Genomic DNA, 23,529 nt, shown 5'->3' with positions numbered 1-23,529 from the left:
TAAACACTGACAATATAAAACATAATATCAATTTTTGTGGAGTAAAAAAGTAGCATGAAGCAGAATCAAAATCTATAACAAAAGTAGTTTCCAAGTTGTTTGGGGCTTATCAAAGTTATTGTGGTCTAGAGTTTTTGTATTATCTCCAGAGAGTAACAATATTGATTAACTTTAGACTGTGATAAGTTAAGTTTGGGTTCTTCACTGTCTGAGCCACCAGGGAAGCCTGATAAGTTAAATACACATGTTAAAAGTGCATTGCATGTGTATTTTGGAAATTAACCCTTTGTTGGTTGTTTGACTTGCTACCATGGGGTGGGATGGGGAGGGAGATGGGAGGGAGGTTTAAAAGGGAGGGGATATATGTATACCTATGTACAAAAAAGATCTTCACGACCCAGATAATCACGATGGTGTGATCACTCACTTAGAGCCAGATATCCTGGAATATGAAGTCAAGTGGGCCTTAGAAAGCATCACTACAAACAAGGCTAGTGGTTTTTCCAGTGGTCATGTATGGATGTGAGAGTTGGACTGTGAAGAAAGTTGAGCGCCCTAGAATTGATGCTTTTGAACTGTGGTGTTGGAGAAGACTCTTGAGAGTCCCTTGGACTACAAGGAGATCCAACCAGTCCATCCTAAAGGAGATCAGTGATGGGTGTTCATTGGAAGCACTAATGCTGAAGCTGAAACTCCAATACTTTGGCCACTTCATGCAAAGAGTTGACACCTCCCTTATAGCAGAAAGTGAAGAGGAACTAAAAAGCCTCTTGATGAAAGTGAAAGAAGAGAGTGAAAAAGTTGGCTTAAAGCTCAACATTCAGAAAACTAAGATCATGGCATCACTCCAATACTTTGGCCACATCATGCGAAGAGTTGACTCATTGGAAACGACCCTGATGCTGGGAGGGATTGGGGGCAGGAGGAGAAGGGGACGATGGAGGATGAGATGGCTGGATGGCATCACCGGCTCGATAGACATGAGTTTGAGTAAACTCCAGGAGTTGGTGATAGACAGGGAGGCCTGGTGTGCTGTGATTCATGGGGTCTCAAAGAGTTGGACACGACTGAGTGGCTGAACTGAACCGAACTGATGGTTGATTCATGTTGAGGTTTGACAGAAAACAACAAAATTCTGTAAAGTCATTATCCTTCAATTAAAAAACAAATAAAATTTTGAAAAAGAATAAATTTTTAAAAAAGATTTAAAGAAGTGCATTACAACTGATAAGAAAATAGAAATAGAAAGTATAACCTCTAAACTAGTAAAATTAAAAAATACAATGAGAGAAAATAATCAAAATAAAGAAAGAAGAGAAGCCAAACACAGTTAAATTTAAAAGGCAGACAAATAGAAAGCACAACACAAGATGGAAAAAATAATAAAAGCAAGGCACCAGTAACTATAATGAATGTAGATGGACTCAATGCTCAAGTTTAAAAACTAAGGTTGTTACTCTAGGGAAAAAATGCTATTTACAAAAAGACATATCTAGACTTTGAAGATACAGAAAAGTTAAAAGAATGGGCACAAAATTATGGCAAGGTGGACTAAAGAGTTCAGCACTCTCACCCCCAAAACAACACCGTTTAGTTGGAGAAAATTATTTGAAAAGCCAATTATTTAAAGTCTGTAGAAATTGTTCTCAGGATACAAAACAAATGGAGAAGCATTCATTTAAGAAAAATCTATTTAATCTTGGTAAGAATGACAGTGGGGACTCCATGCTGAGAGGAGCAAGCTGTGAAGACCCTGGACTCAGAGGACAACCAGCTAATCAGTGAAGGACCGCCATGACACAGAGCCCATCTTCATAGACTGAGAAAGGTGGCTATTTTTTCAAATGCCTACTTTTAAAGTATTTATTTATTCATCGCGGCTCTGAGTTTTGGTTGCTGTGCACAGGCTTTCTCAAGCTACAGAGAGCAGGGTTATTCTCTAGTTGTGATGCACTGGTTTCTCACTGCAGTGGCTTCTCTCATTGCAGAGCATGGGCTCTAGGATACTCGGGTTTCAGAAATTACGACATACAGGTTCAGTAGTTGTGGTGCACGGGCTTAGCTGTTCTGAGGCATGTGGAATCTTCCCAGGCCAGGGATCGAACCTGTGTCCCCCACACCAGCAGATGGATTCCTATCCACTGGACCACCAGGAATCCCTTGTGGATTCTTAATCCTTCATATGTCTCAGTGTTTCTTCTTCCCCATTCCCAATCTGCAACCTTAGTCCAAGACATTATATTTCTGCTAAAGTCTAATACAAGTCTCTGCTCCCCAAATCAAAGCATCCACTACTGTGAAAATCTTAAGTAATTATTCTAACAAGAATATCTAATATGTCACTCCTTTGCTCTAATTGCTTTAAGGGCTCCCCAGACACTTTCATAAAACATTTTTTAGCATGAAATATTGTTCATTATTTCTTTACGTATTCATGCAATCACATCTGTAGCCATCCTCTCTCATGTAACCTAATCTCCAAGTAAAGTAAATGACTTCTAGTTTCCAGACCTTTGAAATGTGATGACCTAGGCTGCCAGCCCCACATACCTCTTTGGTCAAAAATTTTTATACACCCTTTAAGTACCAAGTTAATTGTTACCTCCTGTGAGAAATTTTTCAGTATTTCCTTTTACACATTAATGGCCATGACTTCCAATTGCTCTACTGCTGATCTATCATTTCTCTCTCTCAAACTCTGTCCTCATTATACCCTCAAAACTTCTCTCAAAAATTGGACATCACATTAATGTGGCTTGTATAGAGTGCCTGAAGAACACTGGAGAGAGATTTGTAACATTGTATAGGAGGCAGTGGCCAAAACCACTCCAAAGAAAAAGAAAGGCAGAAAGGCAAAATGGTTATCAGAGGAGGTCTTAGGAATAGCTGAGAAAAGAAGAGAAGTGAAAAGCAAAGGAGAGAGAGAAAGATACCCAACTGAATGCAGAATTCCAGAGATTGGAAAGGAGAGATAAGAAACCCTTCTTTAAAAAAACAGTGCAAAGAAATTGGGGGAAACAACAGAATGGGAAAGACTACAGATCCCTTCAAGAAAATTGGAGATATCAAGGAAACATTTCTTACAAAGATGAGCACAATAAAGGACAGAAACAGCAAGGACCTAACAGAAGCAGATTAAGGAGAGCTGGCAAGAATACACAGAAGAGCTGTACAAAAAAAGATCTTCATGACCCAGATAATCATGATGGTGTGATCACTCAGCTAGAGCCAAACATCCTGAAGTGTGAAGTCAAGTGGGCCTTAGGAAGCATTACTACAAACAAGACTAGTGGAGGTGATGCAATTCCAGCTGAGCTATTTCAAATCCTAAAAGATGAAGCTGTTAAAATGCTGGACTCAAAATGCCACCAAATTTGGAAAATTCACCAATGGCACAGGGCTGGAAAATGTCAGTTTTCATTCCAATCACAAATAAAGGCAATGCCAAACAATGTTCAAGCTACAATTGCACTCATTTCACATACTAACAGGTAATGTTTCAAAATCCTTCAAGCTTGGCTTCATCAGTACGTGAACCAAGAACTTCCAGATGTACAAGCTGGATTTAGAAAAGGTAGAAGAACCAGAGATCAAATTGCCAACATCTGCTGGATCATACAAGAAGCAAGATAATTCCAGAAAAACATCTACTACTGCTTCATTGGCTATGCTAAAGTCTTTGACTGTGTGGATCACAACAAACTGTGGAAAATTCTTAAGAGATGGGAATACCAGACCACCTGACCTGCCTCCGGAGAAACCTGTATGCAGGTCAAGAAGCAACAGTTAATACCAGCATGTAACAACGAACTGGTTCAAAACTGGGAATGGAGTACATCACAGCTGTATATTATTACCCTGCTTATTTAACTTATATGCAGGGTACATCATGCAAAACGCCAGTCTAGATGACTCACAAGCTGGAATCAAGATTTCCTGGAGAAATATCAACAGATGACATGGATATGCAGATGACAGATGTGCAGATGACACCACCCTTATGGCAGAAAGTGAAGAGGAACTAAAGATTCTCTTGGCGAAGGTGAAAAAGGAAAGTGGAAAAGCTGGATTAAAATTCAACATTCAGAAAACAAAGATCATGGCATCTGGTTCCATCACCTCGTGGCAAATAGATGAGGAAAAACTGGAAGCAGATTTTATTTTTTCAGTTCAGTTGCTCAGTCGTGTCCGACTCTTTGTGGCCCCATGAACTGCGGCATGCCAGGCTTCCCTGTCTATCACCAGCTCTCAGAGCTTGTTCAAACTCATGTTCATCGAGTCAGTGATGCCATTCAACCATCTCATCCTCTGTCGTCCCCTTCTCCTGCTGCCTTCAATCTTTCCCTCAGGGTCTTTTCTAATGAGTCAGTTCTTTGCATCAGGCAGCCAAAGTATTGGAGTTTTCTTGGGCTCCAAAATTACTGTAGCCCAAAATTAAGTGACTGCAGCCACAAAATTAAAAGATACTTGCTCCGAGGAAGAAAAGCTATGAGAAACCTAGACAATATATTAAAAAGCAGAGACATCACTTTGCTGACAAAGGTCTATGCAGTCAAAGCCATGGTTTTTCCAGAAGTCATGTACAGATGTGAGAGTTGGATCATAAAGAAGGCTGAGAGCCAAAGAATTGATGCTTTTGAACTGTGGTGTGCAGAACTCTTGAGTGTCCCTTGGACAGCAGTATCAAACCAGTCACGCCTAAAAGAAGTCAATCCTCAATATTCATTGGAAGGACTGATGCTGAAGCTCCAATACCTAGCCACCTGAGGGGAAGAGCAGACTCATTGGAAAAGACCCTGATGCTGGGGAAGATTGAAGGCAAAAAGTGAAAGGGGTGGCAGAGAATGAGTTGATTAGACAGCATCATAGACTGAATGGACATGAATGTGAGCAAACTCTGGGAGACTGTGAAGAACAGGGGAGCCTGGCCATGCTGCAATTCATGGGGTTTTAAAAAGTTGGGCATGACTTAGCCACTGAACAAGCTTATCAGCAGACAGAACCTTGTGAAAACAGAACTGGATTAGAATTCAGAAGATTTAGGTGCTCTTCTAACTGTGCTCCTTCCTTACCTTTTCAGGCCTGAAATTGCCTCACTCACTGAGGAATGTGGTAGACAAGAGCCCCAATGTTTGAGTGGAAATTTATAGCTTTTTTTTTTTTTTTTTTAAGTATCCACCTCACAGATGAGAAATGGATTTTAAAGTATTCATTTCACAGATGAGAAAAGTAAGTCTTAGGACCATATACAATTTAAGTCAAGATATTGGGGGAGAATGGATACATGTATGTGTATGGTTGAGTCCCTTTGTTGTTCGCCTGAAACTACCACAACACTGTTAACTGGCTATACCCCAATACAAAATTAAAACGTTAAAAACAGAAGGAAGGGAGATACAATTAATGACTAAAAGAAAGGGAATCTAGGGATATTCCAGGGCTGACCTGTAAAAACACTCCCAATTCTCAAAAATTTTACCCCGCCCAGTTAACAAAAGTAGAGAATATAAAGAAAAGCCAAAAGGCAGGAAACTTGACGGAAACAAATGAAAAAAGTGAGACGCCGGAGTTTTCCACGAATTACAAATTAACTTCCTGTCCCGGGTAAACTTCCGCAATCAACAAGAGGGAGAGCCAATCAGAACCTTTCTCCGGGAGCCAATGGAAGAGCAGATTACAAAGAACCAATCACAGCGGCGCTGTCACTGTTATGGTCCTGTCAGGGCGCCGGCGTCGTGGTTCCTGGGCGGTCGCCACCGAGGGTGCTTCGGTGGGGACCTTTGGGGATAGCTCCGTGGCTAGCTGCGTTCGTCTCGGGCCTTGCTCCCAGCCTGCATCTCCCGGTTCGCTGGTCCCACCGTAGGGCGCGGGTGCGGGTCGGCGCCGCGGCCGCCTTAGGGCCTGGGCCCAGCCGCAGCCTCCTCCTCCGCCGCGGTCTCGGAGGGGCCGCGAGATGCAGCCGCCGGGCCCGCCCCCGGCGTATACCCCCACTAATGGGGACTTCACCTTTGTCTCCTCAGCTGACGCGGAAGGTGAGACTGGGCCCCCGAAGGGCCCGCCACCCCGGGGGACGCCGGGCGGACACGGCAGGGTCTTTTTGATGCCGAGGTGATTGTGGCCTGGTGGGTACGGACAGAAAGCTGACCTACGGGTGACTCGAGCCTCTGCGTTCGCCGGGCCTTCCGAGAGGGCCGAGTGGCCGAGGGTGGGGCGTGGGGAGCTTTCCAAGTGACTCGGTCAGCTTCTGGCCCTCCCCACACCATCTGGTGTCAGGTTTATCTGGCGGACTCACCTACCTCGAGTGCACCCACGGGACCCAAGATATTATTTCTAAAATGACTTGCTGTAACTCAGAAACGAATGGTTAGATGGGCCGGGATCTGTGTCAAAGAATGAGAATGAGGTTGTTTATCAGTATATAGCTTTTGCGTAGATTCGGCGCTACGAATACTAACCTCCCTCGAAGAGTTCGTGGTTTTTATGGAATCTGGTATTTTGCCTACGTCCCTAGTTTTCCTCCAATTTCATGGTATTTGACAGTGTTCAGAGAAGTAAACCCAGATGTGTTTGAAACTTCTTGTAATCCAGCCTAGAGTTCCCTGTAGGTTCTCCAGATTTTCGCCAGATACTGTTTTGAGGAAGCTAGAGAGATTTTTCTACAGTAGGCGAGAATTTGTTTTCCTCCTTTTCTGTGTACTTTACCAAACTCTTTGTATCAGAAATCTTTCTCTGCTCCTTTCGTTAGACTTTGTTAACCAGTAATTTTCCAGTGACGAGACTTACCTGCACAATATGAAAAAAATAAATTTTTCTTAATTGTAGACATTTCATCCTCGGGAAGGACATAGTGTGTTTCCCGAGAAGACTAGTCTTGTAATATTTGGTTAATGCAACTTGCTTTCCCTTTTTCTGTTTTGCTTTCCTCGTTTTTGTTTTTTTGAGTGGCTTAAAAAAAAAAAAAGTACTGTACTTTTGGCTATAATTTAAAATGTACAACAAAAATTTTAGAGAACATAGCTGATACATTTAAATGTAATTCGGGAATTTGGTGAAATATGGCCACCCAAAATATTTTAATTTGTTACGTCTGCATTTGGTAGCCTAGTGCTTGGGGAGGAATAAGCGACCTTAATTTCCCAGACTTTAAGAAAAAATTATGTCATTTAGTATCACAGCCTGTTTGTTCAAACTCATGTATCTGTGTTTATAGTTTTCATATCCTCCCTTCCCCCAGGAATTACCTTTCTTAAACACACTGAAGAAATCTTGATAATAATATAGCAAACTAATTCATTGACTCCCTACATAAAACCAAGAAACCTGAAATAAGTAAAATCCATGTTTTATTCAAACTTGTCCACATATCCTCCAAGATTGTATAGACTCTGTATATATCCAGGGAAATAGAGACAAAGATAGATATGTGTATTATAATATTCTTATGTGCATAACCTTATACAGTTGGAATATGCAGACTATTTTAAACAAATGACTTGTTTGATCTTTTTAAGAATCTTGCTGAGCTTTATTATTCCTGGGTTTTAGTGAACCCCAGGCTTAAAAAAGTTCTATAACCTCCACATGAAGGATCTGGAATTAAGATCTAGTGTTCTGTCTCCTCAGATTTCTTTACACTAAATCATGATGCAGCTTTCATGTATTTTTGTAGACTAGATAGTGTTTATAAAGTATAAAATCCTGGATTTCCATTGTGTCTTTCCCAATTACTGTCTATGTGATATTGGGCAAATTACTTAATCTCTCTTAACCTCAGTTTTCCTATACTTAAAACGAGAATGATGGTATCCAAGCGCTCAAACATTTTGCAGATGCAAAGCACTTAGTACATCTGGCAGTTAAATACTAAGTACTTGTTAGCAGTGTTGCTGCTGCTTTGAGTTTCATTATCAACTGGCCCCACAATTATTTTTTTATTGTTCTCTAACATAAACATTCACTATGTGACGCCAGGTCTCTTCTCTGGTTCCTAAGCATGCCATGTAAATTCTTGCTTCCTTTTTTTATGTTTTTTGTCTAAACATGAATGTTTTCAGCTTACAGGTGTTTTCAGTCGTATACTGTCCTAGATTCTGCTCAGGTCTCTTAATACTTATCATCACTAATTGTACATGTTTTTTGTTCTAAAATGTGCCTTGGTGTTTGTATCCATATATGTGTGTATCCTGGTCCTCATGCTTAGAATGCAGTTTCTCTTCCTTACCCTAGGATGAAATCAAATACTCCTTCCTTGCTGAAACTTTGCTTAACTGTTACTCAGAAACTTCCCTAATCTTTTTTGTATCTGGTACTTAGCACAGAGCCCAGAATATAAACATCACAACATAATTGTTTGTTGAAGGAATAAATGATTTCTGCTTTCTTTTGTCTCATATGACATTGACATTTTTGACTACAAAACAGCACATCTGGATGGTATAACTAAAAAATTACTGAATTTAGAACTGGAAGACTTCAGTTAAAGTTCTGACTCTGGCAGTAGCTGTGTGATATTGGCCAAATCACATAGCTCCTATAAACTTACATTAAATAAGTAAAATGAAAAGCACACTTATAAGAATATTGTGAAAACTACTTAAGATAATGTGTATAAAAGCAGAGTCCATAAGTACAAGTTAAAAGAACTTAGGCTATGTATGGCCAGTAAATAAATAAATAAGTGAATAATGAAATCCAGACTGAATATTCAAGTCTGTGGTGTAAACCTACCTCCAAAAGCAGTAAGGAAATGCATATGTATAAGTGCAAGAGTGTAGAGGAGCCTGGCAGGGTCCATGGGGTCACAAAGAGTCAGAAATGACTTAGCGACTGAACAACAACAATGATATACACATGTTACTGTTATACACATGTGAAATATATAGAAGTCTTTAAAGCAACCCTTTGACTTTATTTTTTATCACACAAATAAATGATTCTTTGCCTTTTTCATTTCCACAGACCAGCAGCATTGGCATTGCTGGGCACTAGTAATGCAGAATAATCTGCTTAATTGTAATATACATTTTGACAAGATCATCCTTCAGTGATTCATGTAGCACATTAAAGCTTGAGAAGCTCTGATTTAGAATATTATGAAAGATCAATCAGGAGAGGAGGACGTTTTTTTTAGCTGAAAGATCAGGGACAATTTGATAGAGGTAATATTCTGCCAAATTTTTAAAGATAAGTAATTTTTTTTTTATGTAGAATGAAGGGAGTATGTCCATATGCGAGGGACTGCATATGAGGAAGTCCCTAACACCAAGAAATGGCTTCATAAGAAAGGGATTTTTAAAAATTCATCATACGTAATAAATACTATAAAAAGGAGGTTGAAAGGTAGAAGTGGTTAAGTGCAGGAAGGGATCAAGGAGGTCTTCAGAGAAAGATGAGGTACAGTTTAAAGGAAAAGTTCTTCAGGGAAAAGTTCTTCAGGTACAGTTTAAAGGAAAAGAGGGAAGAACATTCTTTAAAAACTATGATGTTGTTCAGTCACTAAGTCGTGTCCGACTCTGAGCCCTCGCTGCAGCGTACCAGGCTTCCCTGTCTTTCACTATCCCTTGGAGTTTGCTCAGATTCATGTCCATTGAGTTGGTGATGCCATCCAACCATCTTATCCTCTGTTGCCCTCTTCTCCTGCCCTCATTCTTTCCCAGCATCAGGGTCTTTTTCAGTGAGTAGGTTCACTATCAGGTGACCAAAGTATTGGAGCTTCAGCTTCAACATCAGTCCTTCCAGTGAACACCCAGGACTGATCTCCTTTAGGATGGACTGGTTTGATCTCCTTGCTGCCTAAGGGACTTTAAAGAGTCTTCTCCAACACCACAGTTCAGAAGCATCAGTTCTTTGGCACTCAGCCTTCTTTATGATCCATCTCTCATGTCCGTACATGACTTCTGGAAAAACCATAGCTTGGATTGTGTAGACTTTGTCAGCAAAGTGATGTCTCTGCTTTTTAATACGTAAGTTTGTCATAGCTTTTCTCCACGGAGCAAGTGTCTTTTAATTTCACGACTACATTCACCGTCTGCAGTGATTGTAGAGCCCAAGAAAATAAAGTCTCTCATGGTTTCCATTTTTTCCCCACCTATTTGCCATGAAGTGATGGGACCAGATGCCATGATCATCGTGTTTTGAATGTTGAATCTTAATCCAGCCTTTTCACTCTTCTCTTTCACTTTGATCGAGGCTCTTTAATTCCTCTTCCCTTTCTTCGAGTAGGATGGTGTCATCTGCATATCTGAGGTTATTGATATTTCTCCCAGCAGTCTTGATTCAGGCTTGTGATTCATCCAGCCTGTCGTTTCAGATGATGCACTCTATATATAAGTTAAATAAGCAAGATGACAATATATAGTCTTGACATACTCCTTTCCCAATTTTGAACCAGTTTGTTGTTCCATGTCCAATTCTAACTGTTGCTTCTTGACTTGCATACAGACTTCTCAGGAGTCAGATAAGGGTGTCTGGTATTCCCATCTCTGAGAATTTTCCAGTTTGTTGTGATCCGCACAAAGACTTTATCATAGTTAATGAAGCACAAGTAGATGTTTTTCTGGAATTCCCTTGCTTTTTATATGATCAAGCAGATGTTGGCAATTTGATCTCTGGTTCCTTTGCCTTTTCTAAATCCAGCTTGTACATCTGGAAGTGCTCAGTTCATGTACTGCTGAAGCCTAGCTTGAACGATTTGGAGTATAACCTTATTAGCATGCGAAATGAGTGCAATTATCTGGTAGTTTGTACATTGTTTGATACTGACCTTCTTTGGGATTGGAATGAAAACTGACCTTTTCCAGTCCTGTGCCATTGCTGAATTTTCCAAATTTACTGGCATACTGAATGCAGCACTTTAACAGAGTCATCTTTTAGGATTTTTAAATAGCTTAGCTGGAATTCTGTCACTTCCACTAGCTTTGTTTGTAGTAATGCTACCTAAGGGCCACTTGACTTCTGACTCCTGAATATCAGGCTCTAAGTGAGTGACCACACCATCTTGTTATCTGGGTCATTAAGACCTTTTTGTGTAGTTTTCCTGTGTATTCTTGCCACTTCTTTTTAATCTCTTCTGCTTGTTAGGTCCTTACCGTTTCTGTCCTTTATCATGCTCATCCCTGCATGAAATGCTTCCTTGGTATCTCAGGTTTTCTTGAAGAGATCTGTAGTCTTTCTCATTCTGTTGTTTTCCTCTATTTCTTTGCATTGTTCATTTAAGAAGGCCTCCTTATCTCTCCTTGCTGTTCTCTGGAACTTTGTGTTCAGTTGGGTATGTCTTTCCATTTGTCCCTTGCTTTTTGCTTCTCTTCTTTCTTCAGCTGTGTGTAAAGCCTCCTCAGACAACCACTTTGCCTTCTTGGGTTTGTTTTTCTTTGGGTTCATGTTAGTCACTGCCTTCTGTACAGTGTAAAGCATCTGTGTCCATGGTTCTTCAAGCATTTTGTCTCTCAAATCCCATCCCTTGAATCTATTAATCACCTCCACTGTATAATCATAAGAGATTTGATGTAGGTCATACCTGATTGGCCTAGTGGTCTTCCCTACTTTCTTCAATTTAAGCCTGAGCTTTTTTTCTCTTTCAGTTTTAGCCTCTTTGTTGATCACAGCCTTGCGATTATTGCAAAGGCAGTAATTGGCTGAGGCAGCCCCTGTATATTGCTTCCCAGGTGGCTCAGTGGTAAAGAATCTGCCTGCTAATGAAGGAGATGCAAGGGTTTTATCCCTGGGTTGAGAAGATCCTCTGGAGTAGGAAATGGCAACCCACTCCAGTATTCTTGCCTGGAAAATTCTCTGGACAGAGAAGTCTGACAGGCTACAGTCCATTGGGCTGCAAAGAGTCAGACGTGACTGAACACGGGAGCCCCTGTGTTTTATACTTCCCAATCTTTGCAGACCTAAAACAAAGCTGATTTATAGCTTGAGCTCCTTGGAGTTAGAAGCTGTGTTTTACTGTCTGCCAGTACCATACTCACTGCCCTGCACAGTGCCTGGTTTATAGCAGAAACTTATTAAATGTTTGATGACTACATGATACTTTTTGATTAAGATAAGGCTGTTGTGCTACTAGAACTGAAGCCAACACAAATTGAACCGAAGTCCAACATGTGATTGGAAAGGGGATGAACAGAGACAGCTTAGCAAAAAACATGGTCTGAAGCAGCAGTAACCGTTTTCCTGCCCTCATGTTTTTCCACCCCTAAATATCTTTGTATCTATATCAAGACATCTATCTTTCTTCCAAATCTTAAAGGAAAAGTTTCTTCCTTGCCTAGGATAAGCCTCTATATGCTTTTATTCCCATATCTTGTTGCCTGTTTTGGAGCTTTTCTTGCTCTTTGTTTTTCTTTCTAGCATTTTTTTAAATTAATATTTCTCCTCTTGTTTCTTCCATCTCTGTTACCACTCACAGGTCCCCTCCTAATTGACAGAATTTTTAATTAACTCTACTCCTCCTGCTTTTCATTACTTTCACAGCTAACTCTCTCTGTTACTTCCTGGTTCCTCAGCATCCAGCAGTCCTTCCCACTTTGCTGGACCTGTACTTGTTTCCTGTCATCTACAGGTAAATCCTCAGCAGTGTTTCCCAACGGGGAAAGGTAATGCCCAGAGTCTTTAATGTGACAGTAGTAGTTCTGAAAATCTGAGTGGAGTTGTAGTATGTAGGGTTTTACAAATTTAGTAAGTATCAAAAGCTTTTTGTAGAGGGCATCATATAGGATCCAGATTTCACAGAGGATGCATAAAGAAACACCTATAAGATAAAGACAAGTTTTTAAAAATTGTTTTTTTTTTTTAAACCTGATACTTTCTTAACACTTTGTCTCCAGTTTACCTTCCACAGTTTTAAAACTCTGTGCCTTTCATTAGCCTTGGGTGTTCATGCCTTTGTCTCTGCCCTTTTCCTTGGAATGATTTCTTTTTTTTTAATTTTATTTTTTTATTGAAGTATAGTTTGTTTCACAGTGTTCTGCCAGTCTCTCCTGTGCAGCGCAGTGACTCAGTTATATACATTAGACATTCTTTTTCAAATATTCTCTTCCATTATGGTTTATCACAGAAGACTGAACATAGTTCCCTGTGCTATATGTAGGACCTTGTTGCTGATCCATCCTATATACAGTAGTTTATATTTGCTGATCCCAAACTCCCAGTCCTTCCTCCTCTTACTGCTGCCTTCTTGGCAACTGAAAGTCTGTTCTCTATGTCTGTGAGTCAGTTTCTGTTTTGTAGATAGGTTCATTTGTGCTGTATTTTAGATTCCATATGTGAGTGATAATGTATGGTATTTGTCTTTCTCTTTCTGACTTACTTCATTTAGTATGATAATCTCTAGTTGCATCCATGTTGCTGCAAATGGTGTTACTGCGTTCTTTTTTATGGTTGTGTGGTGTTTCATTGTATACATATACCACTTCTTTCTTCATTCCCCTGTTGATGGACGTTTCTGTCGTTGCCACGTTTTAGCTATTATGAATAGTGCTGCTGTGAACATGGGGGTGCATGAATCTTCTGGAATTGTATAGTTTTGTCCGGTATGTGCCCAGGAATGAGACTGCTGGATCATATAGTAATTCTGTTTTTAGTTTTCTGAGGGAGCTTCACATAGTAGCTGCACCAGGTTACATTCCTGCAAACAGGGTAACCTTTTCTCCACACCCTCCCCAACATTTGTTATTTGTGGACTTTTTAATGATGGCCTTTCTGACCATTGTGAGGTGGTATGTCATCGTAGTTTTGATTTGTATTTCTCTAATAATTAGTGATGTTGAGCATCTTTTCATGTGCCTGCTGGCCATCTGTATGTCTTCTTTGGAGAAATGTCAGGTAAGGTCTTCTGCCGATTTTTCAATTGGGTTGTTTGTTTTTCTGTTGTTGAGTTGTGTGAACTGTTTGTATGCTTTGGAGATTAAGCCTCTGTTGGTCACATCACCTGGAAATGTTTTCTCCCATCTTTGGAATGATTTCTTATTCCTTCTCTGCTCATGCACTTACCTCTCATGCCAGATTTAGGGTCTGCTTCCACATAGCCCTCCTGACCCCCTCTTTGATAACTTAGGCCTCTTTACTCCTCTGGCACCTATGATCTGTTGGCAGTAGCCTTTGTCTTTTACCTAAGGCAGAGTGTGTTTTGCAGTACCAGTAGGATTTTGTGTCACATTCAGCACTCTAAAAAGAAACCCTGTTTTCATTTTCAGTTACTCTCCTTTCCCTCCCTGTGTTCCAGCCCCTGGCAACCACTAATCTAGTTTCTTTTTTTTTTCTCGTAATGTACTTTCTGACTGTATAGAGATTTGCATATTGTTGATATTTCTTGTAAATGGAATAATACAATATGTGACCTTTTGTGTCTTTTTTTTTTTCACTCAGCATAATGCTTTCAAGGTTTGTTCATGTTATAGTATGTATCAGTAGCTCATTCCTTTTCTGGCTGAATAATAGTCCATTGTTTGGATATATGACCAATTGGATTTTAAACTCTTTGAAGTATCTTACTTCTTTATATCACTCTCAGGGCTTATAGAAATAAGTGAGCCATAAATATTTATTGGTGGATTGCTTAACCAATGTTGAAAATGGGGCAAGTACTAAAGAGAAAATGACTTAATGTTTGTGATATAGTTCCTCTTGCCAGAGTCCAGAAACTTGTCTCTAGTGTCTCTTTCACCTTCTTATAGTCAGTTGTTCATCCAGTTATTTCAGAATAGCTCCATTGCCTTAGTTCAAGTCCTTTCCGTTTCTCTTCTCTATGTTTTACTGACAGTACTTCCTCCTCAGCCTCTCCCCACTTAAATCAGTCCTCTGATGGCTCAGATGGTAAAGCGTCTGTCTGCAATGCAGGAGACCTGCTTTCGATCCCTGGGTTGGGAAGATCCCCTGGAGAAGGCAGTGGCACCCCACTGCAGTACTCTTGCCTTGAAAATTCCGTGGACGGAGGAGCCTGGTAGGCTACAGTTTATGGGGTCGCACAGAGTCGGACATGACTGAGCAACTTCACTTTCACATAGTGCAGGTAGGATTATGTTTATTGTTGTTTAGTCGTTAACTCGTGTCTGACTCTGTGCGACCCCATGGACTGTAGCCTGCCAGGCTCCTCTGTTCATGGTATTTCCCAGGCAAGAATACTGAAATAAGTTGCCATTTCCTTCTCCAAGGACTATGTTTACAGAGTGCAAATATAATTTTGTATATCTGCTTTATTAAAAAGCCTCTAATGTCTCTTTTTTTGCCTGTGCTGGGTCTTTGTTGCTGCAGGGGCTTTAGTTGCAGTGAGCAGGGGCTACTGTCTGGTTATGGTGCATGGGCTTCTCGTTGCAGTGGCTTCTCCTGGTGGGGCGTGGGCTTAAGGGCACATACACTTAAGTAGTTGCAGCAAGTGGGCTCAGTAGTTGTGGCACACGAGCTTAGTTGCTCCACAGCATGTGGATCTTCTTGGACTGGGATCAAACCCATTTCCTGCTTTGGCAGGTGGATTCTTTACCACTGAGCCACCAGGAAAGCCCTAATGTCGTTTCTTGACATAGCGTCTATTTTTTTTAATTTAATACATTCCAGTTCATTAGATACATATTTTATTTTTCATGTTATGGTGGGTTACAGTTCAGTCGCTCAGTCATGTCCGACTCTTTGCAACCCCATGAATCGCAGCATGCCAGGCCTCCCTGTCCATCACAGACTCCCGGAGTTTACTCAAACCCATGCCCATTGAGTTGGTGATGCCATCCAGCCATCTCATCCTCTGTCGTCCCCTTCTCCTCCTGCCCCCAATCCCTCCCAGCATCAGGGTCTTTTCCAATGAGTCAACCCTTCACATGAGGTGGCCAAAATATTGGAGTTTCAGCTTCAGCATCAGTCCTTCCAGTGAATGCCCAGGACTTATCTCCTTTAGGATGGACTGGTTGGATCTCCTTGCAGTCCAAGGGACTCTCAAGAGCCTTCCCCAGCACCATAGTTCAAAAGCATCAATTTTTCGGCACTCAGCTTTCTTCACAGTCCAACTCTAACAGCCATACATGACCACTGGAAAAACCATAGCCTTGACCAGAAGGACCTTTGTTGGCAAAGTAATGTCTCTGCTTTTTAATATGCCATCTAGGTTGGTCATAACTTTCCTTCCAAGGAGTAAGCATCTTTTAATTTCATGGCTGCAGTTACCATCTGCAGTGATTTTGGAGCCCAAAGAAATAAAGTCTGACACTGTTTGCACTGTCTCCCCATCTATTTCCCATGAGGTGATGGGACCAGATGCCATGATCTTAGTTTTCTGAATGTTGAGCTTTAAGCCAACTTTTTCACTCTCCTATTTCACTTTTATCAAGAGGCTTTTTAGTTCCTCTTCACTCTCTGCCATAAGGGCGGTGTCATCTGCATATCTGAGGTTATTGATATTTCTCCCAGCCATCTTGATTCCAGCTTGTGCTTATTCCAGCCCAGCGTTTCTCATGATGTACTCTGCATATAAGTTAAATAAGCAGGGTGACAATATACAGCCTTGACGTACTCCTTTTCCTCTTTGGAACCAGTCTGTTGTTCCATGTCCAGTTCTAACTGTTGCTTCCTGATCTGCATACAGGTTTCTCAAGAGGCAGGTCAGATGGTCTGGTATTCCCATCTCTTACAGATTTTTCCATTATTGTGATCCACACAGTCGAAGGCTTTGGCATAGTTAATAAAGAAGAAATAGATGTTTTTCTGGAACTCTCTTGCTTTTTTGATGATCCAGCGGATATTGGCAATTTGATCTCTGGTTCCTCTGCCTTTTCTAAAACCAGCTTGAACGTCTGGAAGTTCTCGGTTCATGTATTGCTGAAGCCTGGGTTGGAGAATTTTCAGCATTACTTTACTAGTGTGTGAGGTGAGTGCTATTGTGCAGTAGTTTGAGCATTCTTTGGGATTGCCTTTCTTAGGGACTGGAATGAACACTGACCTTTTCCAGTCCTGTGGCCACTGCTGAGTTTCCCAAATTTGCTGGCATATTGAGTGTAGCATTTTCACAGCATCATCTTTTAGGATTTGAAATAGCTCAATTGGAATTCCATCACATCCACTAGCTTTGTTCGTAGTGATGCTTTCTAAGGCCCAGTTGACTTCACATTCCAGGATGTCTGCTCTAGGTGAGTGATCATACCATTGTGATTATCTGGATCGTGAATACCTTTTTTGTACAGTTCTTCCATGTATTCTTGCCACCTCTTCTTACTATCTTCTGCTTCTGTTAGGTCCATTACCATTTCTGTCCTTTATTGATCCCATTTTTGCATGAAATGTGCCCTTGATATCTCTAATTTTCTTGAAGAGATCTCTAGTCTTTCCCATTCTGTGGTTTCCCTCTATTTCTTTGCATTGATCACTGAGGAAGGCTTTCTTATCTCTCCTGGCTGTTCTTTGAAACTCTGCATTCAAGTGGGAATATGTTTCCTTTTCTCCTTTGCTTTTTGCTTCTCTTTGTTTCACAGCTATTTGTAAGGCCTCCACAGACAACCATTTTGCCTTTTTGTATTTCTTTTCCATGGGGATGGTCTTGATCCCTGTCTCCTGTACAATGATAGGAACCTCCGTCCATAGTTCATCAGGTTCTCTGTCTATCAGATCTAATCCCTTAAATCTATTTCTCACTTCCACTGTATAGTCATAAGGGGTTTGATTTAGGTCATACCTGAATGGTCTAGTGGTTATCCCTAGTTTCTTCAGTTTAAGTCTGAATTTGGCAGTAAGGAGTTCATGATCAGAGGCATAGTCAGCTCCTGGTCTTGTTTTTGCTGACTGTATAGAGCTTCTCCATCTTTGGCTGCAAAGAATATAATCAGTCTGATTTCGGTGTCAACCATCTGGTGATGTCCATGTGTAGAGTCTTCTCTTGTGTTTTTGGAAGAGGGTGTTTGCTGTGACCAGTGTGTTCTCTTGGCAAAACTCTTATTAGCCTTTGCCCTGCTTAATTCCGTACTCCAAGGCCAAATTAGCCTGTTACTCCAGGTGTTTCTTGAGTTCCTACTTTTGCATTCCAGTCCCCTATAATGAAAAGGACATCTTTTTTGGGTGTTTGTTCTAAAAGGCCTTGTAGGTCTTCATTGCAGGTTACAGTGTTACCAAAATACACCTCAGAATGATAAAGGTCTTCTTTCCCCCAACTTTCAGTTTACATTCTTATTACTTTCTTTCAAGCTCTGTGCAGCTGTTTGCCCTTCCATTAATTAATCCATCCAACCTGCACACATTTGTTGGCTGCCTACTATAGACCAGGTACTGTAACAGGTATTGGAGTTAACGTGTTCAAAACAAAAGGACAACAAACACACTTAACTTCTCCCGTCAGAGAATTAGAGACATTAACCAAATAAACACAAGTATATTATCATATACAGTAAATGCTGTGAAGGAAGAGCCAAGGGGACTAGGAAAGGAATGTTATCTAGTCAGGGAAACCATGGAAGATTTCTTAAATAAGTATACCTAAGAACTGAAGAATGGGTGGTATTTAATGATCTGAAGTTGGAGGAAACAACCAGGTACAAAGTCCCTAAGGTTAAAGGGATCTTGGTTCATTCAGAAAACTGAGCGGCTTATTGTGACTGGAGCACAGGGTCACGGTGGGGAGGGAGACAGAGAATTGTTCTAAAGAAGTAGATAGGGCATGTGGAGATTATTAGATTTAGCTGAGAAAGCAATGGGAGGCCACTGAAGGATTTTAGACCGAGAGTGAAAGATTTGCATTTAAGAAAGACTGTTCTGGCTGTAGGTAAGAATGGATTGAAAGAAGGATTAGGGAGAGCAGTTAGCAGACCATTATAGTCATGCAGGGAGGAGATGATAGTTTGTATTAGATTGGCGCTGATGGTAAAAATGGAGAAAAGTGGGCAGGTTCAAAAAATATTAAGAGATAAAAGTGACAAAATTTAGTGGTGGTTGAATGGTGTGGGAAGCATGTGAATGAAGGAAACTGTCAAGGATAATCAGACTTCTTTCTGGTTTACAATGCTGGATAGGATAGTGGTACTATTCACTGAAATAAGAATCTAGAAGAAAACCTTAAATATCCAGAATTCACTTTTGGAATATTGAAATTTAGATGCTTTTGAAATAGCTACAGTGTTAAGCTAACATGTTAAGCTGACAATTGATTAAAGTCTACAGAAGAGAACTGGGCTTAGTATATTGCCTTTTGAGCTCAACCTCCTCAGTGTTTCTACCTCATTATGGTCTGGAGAGTTGTGTCCCCCAAAATTCATAATGTTTAAATTTTAATGCCCAGTGATGATGTTGGTAAGTGGAGCCTTTGGGAGGTAGTGAGATCATGAGGATGGAGCTCTCATGAATGAGATTTGTGCTCTTGTAAAAAGATTCTAGAGCTCCATACCCACTCCTGCCATGTGGGTGCACAAGGAGAAGTCAGCCAGCTGGAAGGGAGCCCTTACCCGAACGTACGGACACCTTGACTTTATTTTCCAACCTCCAGGATTGTGAGAAACGAATTTCTATTGTTTACAAGTCTATTTTATTTCGTTACAGCAACCTAAACAGACTAAGACACTTCCCATAAAAACAGTACAACTGTTAGGACATGATTGTGATCAGTTATTTGCAGGCATAATGATGCAGTAATTTTTGTATTAATATGCTCTTTTTGAGTAAACAGTAATTTCCTGTTAATCTGTCAAGGTAACTAACCTACTTTGTGTAATATTCCCCCTCTCCAGAAAAGATATCACCTCTAATACAATTTAGTAGTGTTGATAGAGGAATCTTTAGGTTTTCCTTTTTAAAAATTTCCTCCTTGATTTTTTTTTAAATATATTTATTTATTTAACTTGTATATTTGACTGCATCAGGTCTTTGTTGTGGCACGTGGCATCTTCATTGTGTCATTCAGGATCTTTCAGTTGCAGCCCATGCTTCTCCAGTTTTGGCACATGGGCTTAGTTGTTCTGCAGCATGTGGGATCTTAGTTCCCCAACCAGTGATTGAACATGCGTCCCCTGCGTTGCAAGGCGGATTCTTAACCACTGGACCACCAGGGAAGTCCCTCCTGCTTGATTTTTAAAAACATTATATTCATGTAGCTATTATCACAAATATCCCTTATACAATATGCTCATGAAACACAGTATACGATATATAATGGGTGCAAGAATTAGCTTTTCTTTCCTGTTTGAAAATTGAAAATGACTCAACCTTTCTTGGGGAGGAAAAGAAGGTAGTTATGCAAGATTTACCTTTTTTAAAAATTGACATTTATTTTCATAAATTTTAAATTTGTAAAGTATTAGACAAATCTAAAATGTGGTAAAATTGCATAAAACTGTACACACATACAGGGCTTCCCTGGTGGCTCCGTAGTAAAGAATCTGCCTGCCAGTGCTGGTGATGTGGGTTTGATCCCTGGGTCGGGAAGATCCCCTGGAGAAGAAAATGGCAACTCACTCTAGTATTCTTGCCTGGGAGATCCCATGGACAGAGGAGCCTGGTGGCGAAAGTCCGACTTGCAAAAATGTTGTACGTGACTCATCCACTAAACAGCAATGACAAATACACACATATACATAGACAAATAAGTGTGTTTTAAACTGGTAAAATCAGGACGTTCTATTGATTGTATCAATGTTGGTGTCCTGATTTTGATAGTATATATAATGGTACCATTGGGGGAAAACAGGGTGAAGGGTACATAAAACCTTTTTGCAACTTCCTATGAATCTATAATTATTTCAAAGTAAGAGTTAAAAGACTCATAAAGCAAATAAAATAAATTTCTGTTAGATAATTGATTTTTCTAACAGAAACGTGGTCCGCTGGAGAAGGGAATGAATGTCAAACCACTTCAGCATTTTTGCCTTGAGAACACCATGAACAGTATGAAAAGGCTGATATGACACTGAAGGGTGAACTCCCCAGGTTGGTAGGTGCCCAGTATGCTATTGGAGAAGAGTGGAGAAATAGCTCTAGAGGGAATAAAGAGTCTGAGCCAAAGCAGAAGCAATGCCCAGTTTTGGATGTGTTTGGTGGTGAAAGTAAAGTCTGATGCTATAAAGAACAGTATTGCATAGGAACTCGGAATGTTAGGTTCATGAATGAATTGGTCAAACAGGAGATGGTAAGCATGAACATTGACATTTTAGGAATCAGTGAACTAAAATGGGCTGGAATGGGTGAATTTAATTCAGATGACCATTATACTATGGGCAAGAATCCCTTAGAAAAAGTGGAGTAGCCCTCATAGTCAACAAAAAGAGTCCAAAATGCAGTACTTTGGTGCAGTCTTTTTTTCTGGGGTCACAAAGAGTCAGATACAACTGAGTGACTGAACAACAACAACTGGTTTGTGCCAAGATGAGATTTAATTTTTCTAAAGGCAGGTTCAGGAGATTTAATTTATTTTAATTAATGTTATGTGCAATATGAAAATTAGCTAGTAGTATCAAATAGTAAGAGCTTCCCTGGTGGCTCAGACGGTAAAGCGTCTGCCTGCAATGCGGGAGACCTGGGTTCAATCCCTGGGTCGGGAAGATCCCCTGGAGAAGGAAATGGCAACCCACTCCAGTACTCTTGCCTCAGATGGTAAATCACATAGTAAAGCTGCTAAAATCATAAACCAAAATGATATGAATAAAAATATTACCTAGGACATAATTTTATACACATCTTTAAAGTTTTTCTTATGGAGTAACATAATCAACCTCCAATATAGGTCTGTTGCTGTTGTCCCTATGTTGTGCCCAACTGTTCGCCACCCCGTGGCCTGGAGCCTGCCAGACTTTCTGTCTATGGGATTTCCAAGGCAAGAGTAATGGAGTGGTTCCCATTTCCTTCTCCAGGGCATCTTCCTAACCCAGGGATCGAACCTTTCTCTTGCATTACAGGTGGATTCTTCAGCACTGAGCTACTTGGGAAGTTTAGCTATTATAAAACCATTACGTACTTGCTTGGTTCCTTGAGCTCTTTCATTGGACTATATATGCATTAAAATATTTTTATAACTAAAATAGAACAGTGGAATTTATCCCGTAAGTGTGAAACATGAGCTTGTTTTATTTTGCTGCACAGATAGTCCATTCTGGTTTAGATTTAAGCTCACATGGATTTCATTTCATTTTCATTCAAATAAAATGGAGTAATTTTTTTGTCCTTGCTCTTGTTGCTTGTTAAGTAAGAAAATGCTTATTCACGTATATGAGAAGTTGGCAAGTACCAACAAAATGTTCACGTTCGTTGCAGTTTACTCTTCTTTCATAAAATTAGAACTTTTGTAGGGGCAGATCAGCAGTAAATTTCATCCTGAGTATACCATCATACTACACTGACCAAATTCTTCAAAGTAAAGTTCTCAGGCTGAGTAGAAGATTCAGAGAAAGGATTCCTCAACCCAACTTGAATTGAAAAGGAGGGAGAATTATCATTAAGTTTTGTTCTGCCATTTTTCCAGCTGGCTTTCAATAAAATTTGAAATGTATTGATATTCTTCTTCACTCTGAGCCCAGACAAGCAAAGGCATTTTTGAGATTTCTTTCAAAGATCATTTTCTCTTAAATCCACTTATATTTATTATTATCCTTGTTGTCTTTTTACTTAGAAAATGACAAGAATGTTATAGCATAGTAAGAGAGAATTTGGGCTTCCCAGGTGGCTCAGTGGTAAAGAATCTGCCTTCCAAGCAGGAGACACAGGTTCGATCCCTGGGCTGGGAAGATCCTTTGGAGAAGGAAACGGCACCCACTCTAGTTATTCTTGGCTGGGAAATCCCATGGACAGAGGAGCCTGATGGGCTACAGTCCATGGGGTTGCAAAGAGTCAGGCATGACTTAGCGACTAAATAACAACAACAAAGAAAAATTAACTTAAAATGAATGTATTATAATTCTGGTAGATGTGCTCACTCACTCAGTTGAGTCCAACTCTTTGCAGCCCCGTGTACTGTAGAGTCCGCCAGGCTCTTATGCCCATGGAATTTTCCAGACAAGAATACTGGAGTGGGGTGGCATTGCCTACTTCAGGGGGTCTTCCCGAACCCGTGTCCCTGTGTATCCTGCATTGGCAGGCAGGTTCTTTACCACCAGCACTACCTGGGGAAGCCCTGTAATTCTGGATACCTATGCTGGAGTTGATCAAGCTAGCTTGTTTTCTATTCTGGTTTAAAATGCAAGACAGCTGTGTTCCTGGAGTGATTTGGAATATTTCTCATTGTTTTCCGATGTTTTTTATGTGCTAGCTTGCTTACATTTTAGGATAATTACTGAAATTTTTTTTTTTAACTTTGCTGTTGCTTTTTTTGTACTCACATCTATTTGTATCTTGAGAGAACTGAGTGATGTGTCAAACTGCTGTTTCTAGCATTGTCCTATATGTGTCCATGATGTTTTTCTACATTGCCTAGAATGGAAAACACTACCAAATTGTAAGCTAAAGGTGCCTTTTTGAGGCTCTGCATCCACGCTATGAAAAACTACTAAACATATACAATTCTTTCTCACAGCACTCCTTAGCTCTAGGATTTATATATCTTTTTTTGGTTTAGAAAAGGACTTTAAGTGCAGTCTTTCCAAG

The 23,529-nt window shown here is 40.3% G+C and overlaps 1 protein-coding gene and 1 non-coding gene across 2 annotated transcripts in view; both read left to right on the top strand.

The window, feature by feature from the left end:
* The first annotated feature begins 5,714 nt into the window (after positions 1 to 5,714).
* The window catches only part of YIPF4 (Yip1 domain family member 4), a 42,224-nt gene continuing 24,409 nt past the window's right edge, over positions 5,715 to 23,529 (top strand). The window contains exon 1 of the mRNA XM_065929467.1: positions 5,715 to 6,032. Within this exon, the coding sequence (XP_065785539.1) occupies positions 5,954 to 6,032 (79 nt within the window). The 5' untranslated portion in view covers positions 5,715 to 5,953. The remainder of the gene's footprint in view (positions 6,033 to 23,529) is intronic.
* On the top strand, positions 22,603 to 22,673 carry TRNAG-UCC (transfer RNA glycine (anticodon UCC)). The gene has a single exon. It is a non-coding gene; the product is annotated as a tRNA-Gly (tRNA).

The sequence above is a fragment of the Muntiacus reevesi genome, chromosome 3, assembly GCF_963930625.1.
Source record: "Muntiacus reevesi chromosome 3, mMunRee1.1, whole genome shotgun sequence".
In the NCBI taxonomy this organism is placed as follows: domain Eukaryota; kingdom Metazoa; phylum Chordata; class Mammalia; order Artiodactyla; family Cervidae; genus Muntiacus; species Muntiacus reevesi.
This window is presented reverse-complemented; position numbering and strand designations above follow the sequence as displayed.